Genomic DNA, 14,372 nt, shown 5'->3' on the forward strand with positions numbered 1-14,372 from the left:
CACACATTTACCCCATCCTGTGTACGATACGATTTTCGGCAATGATCGGTATGTATTTACCCTGAGCCAATGCGGCGATAGACTGAATGGGGAGTGGCCTCCACTTTTCCCCGGCCTTTATCCCCGTGGGGCCACAGCCGCCTGGAGTATCTTCCATTTCCTTGTCATGATCGTTCTGAACGGTGGGAATCAACGTTCGGACCGTGGGTAAGTCTAACAACGCGGAAAAATGGTGTCGTAACTTGGAAATGTATGTCCTTGATATCTCCAATATTGTTAAGCTTCGTGGCTGCCGCTACGAGACGCCATGCCGGCTGCCGGCTCGGCATCGCAATCATTCTCATGGACAGCCGGTTAGTACTTGGTTAGACACGAAATTAAACAGGGAGACGGTGATGGACTGACGCCGTTGACTTTAGCGCTGACTCCAGCGTACCAATCATAAGCACAATGAGATTCATTCAGTCTCAATCCGGGGGTGGAGCTGACTCAGTCGACGGCAAAATACTCAGGGCCTCTCCAATCAGAGTGGAGCTGGAACAACCCAACGCTGAATTTAGCCGGAATTCTCCCCTTCTCCCCCTTGGGACTGACTGTATCGTGTTTGATTGGATATTCTATCCCCTCGCAGTCGATGCATGCATTGCAACCCGTCATAACTGTCTTGCGGCATAAGGACGGCATAATGCGTGGCCAGATACCATAGCTCGACATGTGACGCTATGTAAAACCCAGAACATGGACATCGAATTTATTGATTCTGTCGAGAAATTATGATGAGAAGGCACAAGATCTTGTGGAATTTTCCCAGACAATGAGATGTTACCAAGTATTGCGAGCTCTTGGTAAGAGTCTGATTCCGGTCGCCAGGAATATGCCGGATAAAAGACGGGGTTTCTAGTTTCAAACAACAGATTCTAGAACTAGATCTTGCATAACCAATGACGTCTGTGGCCATTCTACCTTCTTCTTGACGGCACTTCAAGTATCAACAAGAACTGGATACCTAGATACTCAGGCAAACGAGCAGCCTCGGCCAGTCTTAGCCTCAGGCCACGATAAATTGGAACAAATGATTAGTAAGTGGACTCACTGGAAGAGGACATATACAAGTCACTTCTACAAGTACTTATTCTTTCAACAGCCCCATTGTGTTGAGACAGATGTTCAACTGGCTGTTTTTGTTTCTCCCCTTGTACCGAACACAGAAAGAGATACAAGAATATATGCGACGCCTTTCGTCAAGCTTTTGCAGGTGATGGTGATTCTGCATTTCTCCGTGGACCTAAATCATCGAAAATCGGCGCGAGGATGTCAGCTTCTCCAGCACAATGGTTAACGTCCGCCTTTGAGACTCCATGCCCAACCAACGAGAAATTTGGTCAGACTGGATCCTACAAATAGCATCGGAGTATTTCCGGGCTTGATGCGAGTTGCTGACAGCCAAGACTTTCCGCCAGCAGTGTACTCCAGTTCTTCCGCCCGCTATTCCATATTGGGACTCTGTTGTGCCAGTATCATCCGGCATTGTTGGTCAAGATCAAGCGAGAAAGCAGCATAGCCACCTTATCATTGATTATAAAGCATGATCTCTGACTTTTGACTTCATGATCGGTCGGTACCCGTCGTCTTGGCTGGAGTTATCGCTTGTCTCCGAGACATCCGTCAGCTACGGGGCAGAGCGTAATCGGTAGCCGGTGGCTGTGCAGACACCATGCCAAAGCCCAGACCAATGGACCAGACCGTTGATCATTCGAGTCTTCTGTTCGATTGGATTCTTCTGAGATGACGAGTCCCTCTCTTGGCCTTCACAACACATCGATTTGACCTTGTGAATCGCAACTAATGTCTTCGATTTATTTGGATGCCTAGCAGGAATCCACTGTGACAAGCTCTATCAGAACTGTTATATGGTTCTCTCGCTTGTTCGTAATGAAGTGGCGGGCAATACATATATGGAAATGGCTGCTACCGGGCCAACGTCGAGAGGATGTTGATTAGCTCCGTGAATGTGAGAGGCTTCCATGGAAGTAGCCATGAAGGTTCTTAATCTCGTCATTTTCATTAGTCTGATCGCTGCTGTGAAACGAAATGTCTTAGGTAAGATGTGAGGACCTGCCCTACAACTACACTTCCTAACGTCCTTAGCACATTCGGTACAAACCTCCGCCTGGGATAGTGAGACCAGCCTCGAGAATATCATTGTCCATACACCGTCTCGTCGAGTTGACGCCCACTCTCACTTTGAGTTGTCCTTTAGCCTTCCCGGGCAGGGAGCGCTGAAGTTGAGCTTGGAGCCGAACCATGATATCCTCGCACAAGAGTCCCGTGTCCAGTATCTCGGTACCGACGGCGTAGTTCGCAGGACGGAAGCCGTGAACAAAGCCCAACACAAGGTGTTCAAAGGACTTGTCTCTTCGCAGCACACTGGTGCCGGCGCAACTTGGAATCACGTTGGCTGGGCGCGGATATACATCCATCAAGATGGAGATAATCCCTTGTTTGAAGGTATCTTCAGCGTTGTCGGTCAGCAGTACCAGGTGACGATAATATCAGGATCGGGAAATACCAGAGAACCACAGATGGTTGTTCACTATCACTCTGCATACCATACCTGGGACCATTTGGTAGCTCGATCGCCGCAGTCTTCAGGGAATCCATTCATCACAGACGAAGACTTACCGTGCCCTAGCACCAGAAGAGTCGCCTTGGTAGGTATCGCCACTGATTGCACCTACTCAGCCTCGTTCACCTCCAGCAATGAGCTCCGGCGAAACATCATCAACATGGTGAATACGGCCTCGGAAGTCTACGAGCGGACCTTCAACATCTCTCTCGCCCTCCACGACCTGACCATTAGCGATCGGGATTGCCCGAGCACGCCTTCCAGTTCAACGTCGTGGAATGCCGACTGCTCTGCAGGAGATCTAAACTGGAGACTGAGTCGATTCACATCCTGGCGCGGCTCCCTGAATGATGGCAATGCATACTGGACGCTGATGACCGGGTGTTCGTCGGGCCAGAATGTCGGTGTCTCTTGGATAGGTCAATTGTGTACATCCAACCGAGGACAGCAACGCGCGTCTGGTGCAAATGTGGTGGCACGCACTGGCAGTGAATGGCAGGTTTTTGCGTAAGTCTCTCTCGTTGACGCACAACCAATCCTTCATGTTGACCCTACTGGGAATAATCTAGCCACGAGTCCGGCCACACATTCGGAGCCGTCCATGATTGTGACTCAACGCTGTGCGCTTCTTCTTCCCAAGGGCAGTGCTGTCCGTTGTCCTCCTCCACCTGCGACGCAAATGGACAGTACATCATGAACCCGGCTTCCTCGTCCTCACAGTCAGCGTTCTCTCCATGTAGCATCCGGAACATCTGCTCCCAACTCCGTTCGGGGGGCGTCAGCACGAGCTGCCTGGTCAGCAACAGCAACATCACCACCATTACAGACGGGCAGTGCGGGAATGGCATCGTGGAGGTCGGCGAGGAATGCGACTGTGGTGCCAACTGCGCCGAGAACAGTTGCTGTGATGGATCGACCTGCCGGTTGCGAGTCGAAGCTGTCTGCGATGACGCCGTGAGTCCGTGCTGTACCAACTGCCAGTTTGCTTCGGCGGATACAGTTTGTCGTCCGAGCACCGGTCCATGCGATGTCGAGGAGACGTGTACTGGCAATTCGACCGTATGCCCCGCGGATCAGTTTTTGTCAGACGGACAACGCTGCAGGGATGATGGTGCGGGATCCCCGATCTCGCGATGTTCCAACGGAGAGTGCCAGGAACAGGACAGGTCATGGGTGGAGCGTCATCGATCACTCGTTATTGGTCTCGCGGCTGGTGTTGGCGGTGCATTGGTACTTTCCATTTTGGGCTGCATGATCTGCAGTTGTTGTCGACGGCCGTCAAAGAAGGCATCGCCAGGTGTACTAGTGGTATCGCAGGTCCACCCTCCTCCTCCGCCTCCTTATCGCTACGCTTAGGATGATCTTAACGAGCTCAGGTTTTCCATGATCATAGAGTTACTTCTTGAAAATCGCCATAAACTGGAACGGCTACTTGGTGCTGCACCCATGACCCTCTAAACATTACCTCACTGGCTTTATATTGTACAGAAATTGCAAAGTCCATGAGCCCATGTAGGATAGATCTTGATTATACCCTTAAGCTACTGTCCAGTCATGGGTATGGGTATCAACGTATTCGTAATCGATTCGGTCTATTCATGCATTGATAACTGGCAGATTGCGAGTCAGATACCCTCGCCACTCGGGAAGGGTACGTTTCCAAGGAGTATTGGTGGCCTTCTGCAGGTCTTCGATGGCGCTGGCGTATTTGATCAGAGTTGGCTCGGCAAAGGCAGTCTGTAAGATTGCTAGTCCGTACGGCATCCCTGACTCCTCATTGACACCAGCCGGTACTGTGATCACAGGATATCCCGCCTGTGCCGCAATCTGGATGCTTTGGGCCACATCCGGTGGTACCAACAAGCCGTCCAGGGTGCGGTTTCCGTGTTTCAATGCTGCATCGATTCCCTCTTCGCGCGTAGTGCGTCTGCAGAATTCTAATGCTTGCCAATACGTTTCGTCCATGACGCCTTTTGTAGCTAAAGCCGCTTCAAACCCGTCTTGCCCTGAACCGAATGCCGGATGGATACCGGGGTACCCGCCTTCGGTCCCAAAGTTGGCTTTATTATACTCGACCAAGTCTTCCAGAGATCGCATATCGGTGTTGTTCAGTTCCGAGAGGTAGGCTTTGATGTTGTTGTAAAAGTCGACTTTGACGTAGCTGTACTCGGATTCATTAGGATATCCACGTCTGCTTCCATAGTCCCAATCCCATCCATCCGGAGACACAATTTGACGGTAATGTGGGAACTCGGTGCCGTTGATGATGGTAGCACCGGCGTCTTTAATCAAATCCAAAAGCTCCATCAGCTGGGATACTTGGTCTGGACGTCCTAAGCGCCACACAGATTCCCATGGGAGGCCGAACACGGCCCCCTTGAGTGATGATCGGTCGCTCAGGTACTGACTATAGCCGCCGGGGGGCGTCCGGCCTCTCTGGGCCAAGGTGTAATTATCCCGTGTATCAACACCATAGATAGCGTCCAGGGCGTAGGTCGCATCGCGCACCGTTTTCCCGAACACTCCAACCGTATCTTGATGCAGCGATTCAGGGATAACACCGTCGCGGGACGTGAGGCCCACTGTAGGCTTTATACCAACGACAGCATTTCTCTGCGCTGGATTGATCACTGTCCCGCAATTGTCAGAGATATTCCGAAGTAGGACTTCCATTGAGGAAAGAGTACGCACCACTGCCATCCGTCTCTGTACCAAGAGCAAAAGGCACAAGATTGGCTCCCACAGCGACGCCCGAGCCAGAACTGCTGCCCCCGGGATTGACTGTAAAGTTATATGCGCTACGACACTGGCCGCCCCGAGCAGAATAGCCTTCAGAGTAGTTGTTAGATCGCATGTCAGCCCATTCGCTCAGAGCGGCCTTCCCCAACAACAGCGCCCCCGCTTCCCGCAACCGTTGGACAACAAACGCGTCGCGTGGCACTACCGACCCCAAAAGAGCCCAACTGCCAGCGGTCGTCTCCATGCGATCCTTGGTTGCAATATTATCTTTGACAATAAAGGGAATGCCATGTAAGGGGCCTCGGATTTTGCCATGAGCGCGTTCAGCATCCAAGGCGTTCGCGATGGCGAACGCGTCGGGATTGTGCTGGAGGATGGCACTATGTGTGATTCAGTAATATGAACGGTGGTCAGCGCTAGGTAGAAGGATAGATACTCACTTGAGGTAACTATCCGTCTGGAAAATACGGTCCAGATAGCAATGAAGCAGCTGAACCGTCGTCAATTTCTCGGAGGATAGGTACTCCTGCAGGTCGTCGATGGTCGCTTCTTCCAATTGTATTCCATGGCAAGGTCGCATTGGAAACAGAGAGGAGCCATTGGTACCAAGCACTGGAAAGTCATAGACGGATGGACTCGAATAAGTCTGGATCTCCAGCAGATTGTGTTCTGCCGGCTGTGCATTCGCCGGTAGCAATAAAAACAGCAGCGTGAGATGGTTGATCATGAAGGCGGATTCTTTGCTATACTATAGGTATTTGGGTCCTGCTTTAACGTTGAAACAAGTAATGGTGGTCCAACTATTTTGTGATACTTCTGCAGACCTGGGACCAATTTGTTGTGGTGCCAAAAAGGATGAAGCTGCTGCCGTGCAAGAGATTGCTCGTAACCCTGTGGCCTGTGCTCGTTAATCCCTGTCCGTTAGCCAGGATTTTCATTATCATTCTTTATGAAAATTCCACACCGAACTCGTTCAACTGATACCGGTCACACTGATCCGGTGAGCCGATTATGAAATCGATCCAAATTTCCGACAATTCGGTTCCTTCTAAGACGTTCCGGCTTCTCGAGCCCTTTATCATGGAAAGATGCCAGTTCCGCCTGTCAACCCCCCCTGTCGCTCTCGGTATTATGTTGGCGATGTTTCCAGAATCCAGCGAGACACCCCCCACTGTCGCCCATGGTATATTGTAATGATCCACTGTTCGACCGGAAATCGTGTCACAGATGACTTGGCCAGATACGATATCTCCAAGCGAGAAAGCCAATGGAATAATCAACAATGACATATGGCAAAGACTGCCGAAATGATATCGGAAATCTATAGTCTCATCAACCTCGGCAATTCGCGCAATGGCAACCGCTTCATTGCTGTTCCTAATTCTTGTGGCACCGGAATCAAGAGCTCGTCGGAGCTCTGCTCTGGGCTGTGGACATGCCTTGACGGGCCTATGAGTTTTTGCGTTTGCTCCGGCATTACACAGTGACTTTGCATACTTGCGTTTCGTTCTTCGAAATTGGTCGCCGCGAAGCTGAGGGATGATGAGCGCGATTGACGGCATAAGCAATCCTGGACCGCCCCGTTACAACAATTCGTAGACTGCTCCCAAGCCCGAGATGCTGCTGTGGTTGAGCTGCCGCTTTACGCTCATTGCCATCTTCTTTCGGTATCCCTGACCACTCAAGAAGCCGCTGTACTCCATTTTGAGAGCTCTAGGTACTTCCTGTGCCGCTACAGTGTCATATTTAAAAAGAAACGAGATCAAAGCCTGGGAAAGAAATGGGTGTGGACTCCTGAGCCGTTTGCGACGGCGAATGGTAGACACGGTGGGCGTGTGGTCAATGCGACCTTTTTCCATATCCATCCCCTGTGGGTTATGCATCGTTCAACCAGACAAATAGCAGACAAAGACTTGATTCCCATTCGAGCACGAGGCACGCACCCCGTGTGTATAGTTAGCCATCTGGGTGATTTACATTTCATATGCCTTTCTGCTAGGTGGCAGTTTTGCGAAAACCGTCGAATGGTCAAAGTAGGATCTGCCTGTCCGGGAAAGTGTGGATGCTCTGTCGAGAGCGTTGTTTGGTATTATATTTGGTATTATCCAGAAACTGGTTGGCCCCAGCGCAGTCTTCAAGAAAATCGCTTTCATCACAGTATGTTGGATAGTCAGCAAGTGGAACTTAAATATGGGAGACCGTGTCGCCGATGTCGTAATTGAACTACTGTTCCAGCATGATACCAAGAAGGATTTGCTTCAAGCCTTTGTTATATAATTGCCTGGCTTGATCCATCAGACATGAGAGCTCAATTACCGACGTTTGTATTCCGGAGAAGTAGCCTTCCGTAACCTACTCGGCAGCTGCGCTGGCTTTCTCCACCTATGTAACAGCTAATTCGAATAGCTTCTGGCAAGACTGATAAGACAAATGAGCCGGATATCCGAAATTCTGGCCTCCCTACTGAAGATGATAGGTGGAGACGATCGTCGTAGTCGTCCATCCTGAGACTGCCTAAATTGTCGCGTTCTTCAACCTCGTCTTCCGATTGACCGGAATATCCTCAGCACAAACCTTTTTAATCTATCTCGGACCATGCAGGTTCTCCAGGTTGGGGCGTTTACTTGGCACGGGGTAATTTCTGCAGCAATCATGCTTGGTGTTTTTTATTCCTTTCGTGTCTACAACTCCTGTATATAAACAGAAAATGGCTACTCTTTTCTTTCCCATGTTTCGCAACCCATACCTTCAATATGAAGCTATCTGCACCTCTTCTCGTCAGTTTAGCTGCTTTCTCTCAAGCTGTCACGGCGCTTGTCGCATTCCCTGGCGCCGAAGGTTTTGGCGCCGAAGCGATCGGCGGCCGCAAAGGCCAAGTCTACGTCGTTACCAATCTGAACGATTCCGGAACAGGCTCACTCCGTGATGCTGTTTCTGCGACTGACCGCATCGTTGTCTTTGCAGTCGGGGGCGTGATTAAAATCTCCGATCGAATCGTGGTTTCGAAACGTGTGACCATACTGGGACAGACTGCGCCTGGCGATGGCATCACAGTTTATGGTAATGGATGGTCTTTTTCTAATGCGGATGATGCGATTGTGCGATACATTCGGATGTATGTCTACGCTTTCTTCGGTGACCGTATATTGGGTGCACTTACTGACGTCTCTCTAGTCGCATGGGCAAGGGTGGCTCCTCAGGCAAGGACGCCATGGGCATCGCCGAAGGAAATAGGATGATCTTCGATCACGTTTCGGTCTCATGGGGACGCGACGAGACCTTCTCCATTAGCGGAACCGTTAGCAATATCACCGTGCAGAACAGCATCATTGCTCAGGGGCTGGAGACCCATTCTTGCGGTGGATTGATACAGACCGACGGTGGTGTTTCGTTGTTCCGTAACCTGTACATCGACAACAAGACGCGCAATCCCAAGGTCAAGGGCGTGAACGAGTTTACCAACAATGTCGTGTACAACTGGGGCGGTGGCGGGGGATACATTGCTGGAGACTCTGATGGTCAATCTTGTATGGACCTCTTCCTCATTTCGATGGCATCAGCTAATTGTCAGATGCCAATATCATTGGCAATTACTTTATCAGTGGTCCTTCCACATCGGTGACGGCGTTCACTCGTGGCAATGCAAACTTCCACGGGTACGTCGCAAACAACTACTACGACTCTGACCGGGATGGGACACTGGACGGCTCTGAACTCGGCGTGTCGTCGTCGAATTACGGTGGCATGGCAATCGTGTCGTCTAAATATAACTATCCAGCTGTGGCCTATACCATGACCCCAGCTGAGGCCGTGACCTACGTGACCAAATGTAAGTCTGTCCTCATCCGAGGGTACATCAGCTAACTCAACTCGACAGACGCCGGAGCATCCAAGGTTCGGGATAGTGTCGACACGCAGTTGATCGCGCAAGTACAGTCTTGGGGCACAAAGGGTGCATTGATCTCCGATGAAGCTACTATGGGAGGGCCAGGTACTCTGAACGGAGGCACTCCTGCGACGGACACTGATGGGGATGGGATCCCTGATGCAGCGGAGAAGCAGTTGGGAACAGATCCAAACACCAAAGATTCTATGAAACTGCACAGTAGTGGCTATACATATCTGGAGGTGTGGGCCAACTCATTGGTTCCGTCGACCTACCATTGACCATGTCATTGAAGTCAGTGCATTCGGAGTATATATGCTAAATGTATGCATTTTTTCCTTGATCCTTGCAGAATACGATCACAAGATCATGTAGATCATCGATGTAACGTAGATATTAGCCTAATCATGTCGGTACTGAAACCTTGTATAGACTCACCGGCTGACCGGAAGATTCCCATCTCGAGCATATAAACCCCCAGAATGACTGAGGTTATCGAGAAGGTCAACAGCACAGCACGGCAACACAATGATGTTCCTCTACCCAGTCTTGCTTTCCCTCATCTCCAGTGGAGGTATGTCAGCCCTTCTCTCTTCGGTTGCTATACTGACCAACCAGCCCTGGCTGCCAATTGCACCAGTCTCCCTTCATCTCCCCAGCTGAAGTCCATCACCACACTTCCCGATCCCTTCTCGTGGTATCCACTGCCGCAGTCCGGTCGTGTTGCCACTCTCTCCGATTGGCAATGCCGTCAGAGCCACATTAGCACACTCCTCCAGCAGCTCGAACTAGGCACCAAACCTTCTGCTCCCTCCAACGTAACCTCCACCTTTAGCCAAAACAAACTCACCATCACCGCCTCCAATGCCGGGCATACCATCTCCTTCACAGCAACAATCACCTATCCCTCTGGATCAGGAGCAGGACCCTACCCCGCGATGATCGCGGACGGGGGGCTGAGCATCCCCCTCCCACCGGGAGTCGCAACCATCACCTTTGACAACAGCCAGATTGCCCAGCAAAACGACCAAAGCAGCCGCGGCAAGGGCCTCTTCTACACTCTGTACGGCGCCAACCACACCGCCGGCGCAATGATAGCCTGGGCATGGGCCACATCGCTCATCATCGACCGTCTCGAAGCCACCCCCGCCGCGAGAATCAACACGGCCCGGATCGGTGTGACGGGCTGCTCGCGCAACGGCAAGGGGGCACTGGTGGCCGGCGCATTCGATTCGCGGATTGCACTCACCGTCCCGCAGGAGTCAGGCACGGGGGGATCAGGATGCTGGCGGCTGGCGCAGGCCTCAGAAGGCGCGCCGCAGAACGTGCAGACGGCGGGGGAGATCGTCCAGGAGAATGTCTGGTTCTCGACTGCGTTCAATGCGTATGCGAATAATCTCGACCGTCTCCCGTTTGACCACCATATGCTAACTGGGCTGATTGCCCCGCGGGGTCTGCTGTCCATCGACAATGCGGGTTATCAGTGGCTGGGGCCGTGGTCGTCGCTGGGGTGTATGGGGACGGCGAGGCTGATCTGGCAGGCGATGGGGGTGCCGGATAATATGGGGTACTCGATGTCTACGAATCATCCGCATTGCTCGTTTCCGGATCAGCAGAGGGGGGATCTGTTTGCGTTTATCAATCGGTTCTTGTTGGGGATGGATGTCAATACCACGGTGCAGAAGAACTATGCGGGGATTGCGTTTGATAGCAAACCGTGGGTGAACTGGCAAGTTCCTACTTTGACGTGATTGTGTCAAGTATTCAGTCTCTGTGTTTCTTGTTTCGGTGCTCTTCATGCTAATATGCTCGGTGCATCTGTTTTGTCTATAACTTGAGCTATCATGATTTTATGATTAATGATTCTTGTAGTCGGTTGCCCTGGCCACTACTCAGGCATCTTAAGTTTCCTAGTGTTCCCAGACCTGGCAGCCCTAGCTAAGGGAAAGGTAAAATCGGTCCTATTATCCACCCTAAGCTCCTTACCAGAGGACCCTTGGGTTTCTCCCACCTCAGCATGGACAGAGTGTGGCGGAACGAGATACAGATGGCAACGTTATAAGCTATCGAGCTCTAAGACCAGACGAAATCGCAGAAGCGCGGAATATTATTCATGGCTGGATGTGCGAAAAGCTCGAGAAGAGATTGGAGGGAGTTGACGGGAGAAATGTTACAGATACGGAGCAACTGATGCATCCTGGGGAAGGTCTCATGCCGAATTTTGAAGATGGGATATAGATGGGGCCATGGGTAGAACAGGCTTTTGGTATTACCAAAGCGGTGGCACAGATCATCACCACGATCTGTCGCTCCTCGTCCATTGATGCAATTGAAAAGGTCTATCAAGCGATCAGATCGTTCAATCATCGATTAAATATTAGATATACATCATCGGATCGGTTCCTGTTTGTAGGTGCGGATGTACGCATCAAGAATTTGCTCCTTACGTCACCATTGCCGGGTGCCGGTCGAATTTGTCAACAAAGTCTAGACGCCGTGTATAAGATAAGCCGGCGTCAACGATGACATCCGAACTTTCAGGACTGCTGAATTCTATAAAATGCACCGAGGACTGAGTTTGCTTTGGCGGCAATTTGGCATTACTCGCGCAACAGCTCACTCTGGCCTAAACACAGTGCCCATTGCATCTAGCATCTACTGCAAGAACGACCCTCACCAAGACTTCCACCACAGCGTCGCAAAAATGTCCAATTTCGACAAATTCAACGGTAATACGGCTGACAAGCCACCCAAGAACGAAATGGTCTATCTTCCCGGCGTGATGTCGCCCAATCGAAAGTTTGGCGTGTTCCGCAAAGTTCTACATACAGGCTTGTACTCCCAGTTCGTTGCCATGGAAGTGCCAGTGAATGGAGAGATTGGAGATGAGGTTCGTCTTTTGCATTCAGCCTTGATTGGCTTGATGAAAGGCTAATGGCCACTTAGGTTCATACTGTCGACCAAACGCTCATCTTCACACACGGCAAGGGAAAGGCTATCGTCGCTGGAAAGGAACAGGAGATCAAGGAGGGCGATGTTGTCATCGTTCCTGCAGGCACTCAGCACCAGTTCCTTAACATCGGCGACGTTCCCTTGGAATTGGTGACAGTTTATGCGCCTGCCGAGCATTATCCGAGTACTGTGCATCAGACCAAGGCAGAAGGAGATGCACAGGAAGAACGGGGCGAAGATGAGGCACCGGAATGGAGTCAGCGAAGCAAGGCCGAAAATGAGAAGCTGGGACTAGTGAAGGGGGAGTGAGCGTCTATAGAATTCCTTGACTAGCCTCCTTGTGTTCCAGCGACAACTTTATTTAATCTGATCAATTGTTTATTTGCGGCTTATTTTGAATTAATGCATTCTAGGAGTAAAGTTCACCAAGACATCGTATTCTTGCTCTGGAGAAGGGGCATCTTGGATGGACACTTCAGCGTAATTGAATGGATGCAACTAAGGATATATTAGCCTGGACCTCTACAGACCGTCAACTGCACTTACATCAAACTTCCAGATGATCAGAGCAACAGCACGCTTCAATTCCAGCCAGGCAGCTCGAGCTTTCGTAGCATTTGGCATATTCGATCGAAGAACCAACAATCCTCCCTCCATCCGTTTCCGTTGCCGTTGGTCCAAGTCTGCCTGTAGCCATCTCTGAGGCTGGAAAGAAGAGACGTCTTCTCCATAGATGGCACGATTGTTTCTTATAGAATCTGAATGAAATTGAACAACCGTTCCTTCAGGAAGGTAATGTCCCGAGACTTCTACACCCCCCGCAGGAACATCCCTTCGATAATTAAATCCCATGACAAGTCGCATCGATTCTTTCATGACAGCATCCAGGAATTGTAGGACGTGTGATTCCATCTCTTGCTGAAGAATATCGGATAAGGCCACCTTGCGAAATGCCATGTCTACCTCGTGCTTGAGTTGAGACATAGCCGTAGGGCGCTTTAACAAATGGAGAAACACTGAAACGAACGCGGCAATCATGCTGTCCGCTCCGTTTACAGTCACAGAGGCGTCTGGATTACCATATCCACGGGTTTCTGCCCGCGGGAATGTTCTTTTGCCTGTCTCCGGCAAAACGTGAAAGGTAGACGCATCGTTCCACCCGGAATAGGGCCCTGTGCAAGAAACCCATGTTAGGCTATTGTTTCGTTTGCGCTTTAGCTTCGCAACTGGGCTCTTAAACATAATATAGTCCAGAGATGTTGTAAATCGGCATCTATCCGTGTGGTTTGATCCGGTACCCGTTGGTGCTGCTCGGTCATTGGCCAGGTCGTCCACAAACATGCGTCCAACAATGTCTGTCGCGAAGCTTCGGAACACAGCCAGTTTCAAGGTACGTTGTTTTCGAATCGCTCTGAGGAAGTCGAGAACCAGGTCCTTGGTTTTATCATGGTGTTGAAATTCGTGGTCTCTCCGCTCGTTTTGGTAAAGAAGATCATTGCATTTGAGTCGAGCATTGACAGTCCCTCCTTCTGATTCATCCACATAACTATCAAGGAACAACTTCAGAAATCTCAGCATATAGTCCATCAACTTGGGGAGGAAAGTGATGAGTACCTTTGACCTTCGTGGACAAGTAGCATCCAGCCAGTAAACGGTGGAAGGGTCAGAGATGCTGACCGTCTTCGGCCCTATGCGAACGACCTCACCATATTTGCGGTGAAGACGCTCCAAGCGATAAGCATATCGTGGTGATGATTTGAGACACACCCACCAAATTTCAGAGAGACCCGCAAGCAATGGGCCGGGAATTGAGTTTAGCTGCGTATAGTTCCACAAGGCGCCGACGAACACGCAGAGTATCAATATTAAAACCGCAAGCAAAGCCATTTGCCTGGGACATCTTTCGAAATAGAGCTTGAATCATAATTGTGAACTTTGTTCTCCTTTGAGAAATCAGTAACGAACCGGCTTTGGGGGTCGAGGAAACGACTTACCGTGACAGCGCTCATCCTTGCTTCTTAACCGCGATATCCCGAACCAAGAAAAATAACCGGGCAAAGGGCAGTGGCTCATTCGTCCCCAACAAAGGCCTTAAATTCTCAGAGCCTCTCGATCAAAGGTTCCCAGCATCACAAGTAAGCCTAGGTACTACGTTATTGGTCAGCTTTT

General features: G+C 50.6%; 6 protein-coding genes across 6 annotated transcripts; 4 read left to right on the top strand and 2 right to left on the bottom strand.

The window, feature by feature from the left end:
• Positions 1 to 2,036: 2,036 nt before the first annotated feature.
• admA (ADAM family of metalloprotease ADM-A) lies at positions 2,037 to 3,982 on the top strand (the record flags this gene model as incomplete). The annotated part of the gene is made up of 3 exons (XM_043288899.1): positions 2,037 to 2,100; positions 2,149 to 3,133; positions 3,196 to 3,982. The coding sequence occupies 3 exons, from the start codon at positions 2,037 to 2,039 to the stop codon at positions 3,980 to 3,982; spliced, it is 1,836 nt and encodes a 611-aa protein (XP_043144834.1).
• Positions 3,983 to 4,222: 240 nt separating this feature from the next.
• Aud_003953 (amidase family protein) lies at positions 4,223 to 6,092 on the bottom strand (the record flags this gene model as incomplete). Its single annotated transcript, XM_043288900.1, has 3 exons — positions 4,223 to 5,256; positions 5,318 to 5,745; positions 5,806 to 6,092. 3 exons carry the CDS (start codon positions 6,090 to 6,092, stop codon positions 4,223 to 4,225), a joined length of 1,749 nt encoding a protein of 582 aa, XP_043144835.1.
• Positions 6,093 to 8,118: 2,026 nt separating this feature from the next.
• On the top strand, positions 8,119 to 9,532 carry plyC (polysaccharide lyase family 1 protein; the record flags this gene model as incomplete). The annotated part of the gene is made up of 4 exons (XM_043288901.1): positions 8,119 to 8,480; positions 8,540 to 8,892; positions 8,937 to 9,194; positions 9,243 to 9,532. The coding sequence occupies 4 exons, from the start codon at positions 8,119 to 8,121 to the stop codon at positions 9,530 to 9,532; spliced, it is 1,263 nt and encodes a 420-aa protein (XP_043144836.1).
• A 201-nt stretch (positions 9,533 to 9,733) lies between these two features.
• Positions 9,734 to 11,002, top strand: Aud_003955 (putative extracelular cellulose binding protein (Cip2); the record flags this gene model as incomplete). The annotated part of the gene is made up of 1 exon (XM_043288902.1): positions 9,734 to 11,002. The coding sequence occupies one exon, from the start codon at positions 9,734 to 9,736 to the stop codon at positions 11,000 to 11,002; it is 1,269 nt and encodes a 422-aa protein (XP_043144837.1).
• A 953-nt stretch (positions 11,003 to 11,955) lies between these two features.
• Positions 11,956 to 12,512, top strand: Aud_003956 (cupin domain-containing protein; the record flags this gene model as incomplete). Its single annotated transcript, XM_043288903.1, has 2 exons — positions 11,956 to 12,141; positions 12,198 to 12,512. 2 exons carry the CDS (start codon positions 11,956 to 11,958, stop codon positions 12,510 to 12,512), a joined length of 501 nt encoding a protein of 166 aa, XP_043144838.1.
• A 90-nt stretch (positions 12,513 to 12,602) lies between these two features.
• Positions 12,603 to 14,090, bottom strand: Aud_003957 (putative cytochrome P450 monooxygenase; the record flags this gene model as incomplete). Its single annotated transcript, XM_043288904.1, has 2 exons — positions 12,603 to 12,701; positions 12,750 to 14,090. 2 exons carry the CDS (start codon positions 14,088 to 14,090, stop codon positions 12,603 to 12,605), a joined length of 1,440 nt encoding a protein of 479 aa, XP_043144839.1.
• Positions 14,091 to 14,372: the final 282 nt, after the last annotated feature.

This window comes from Aspergillus udagawae, assembly GCF_001078395.1.
Source record: "Aspergillus udagawae IFM 46973 DNA, scaffold_3, whole genome shotgun sequence".
Classification (NCBI taxonomy): Eukaryota; Fungi; Ascomycota; class Eurotiomycetes; order Eurotiales; family Aspergillaceae; genus Aspergillus; species Aspergillus udagawae.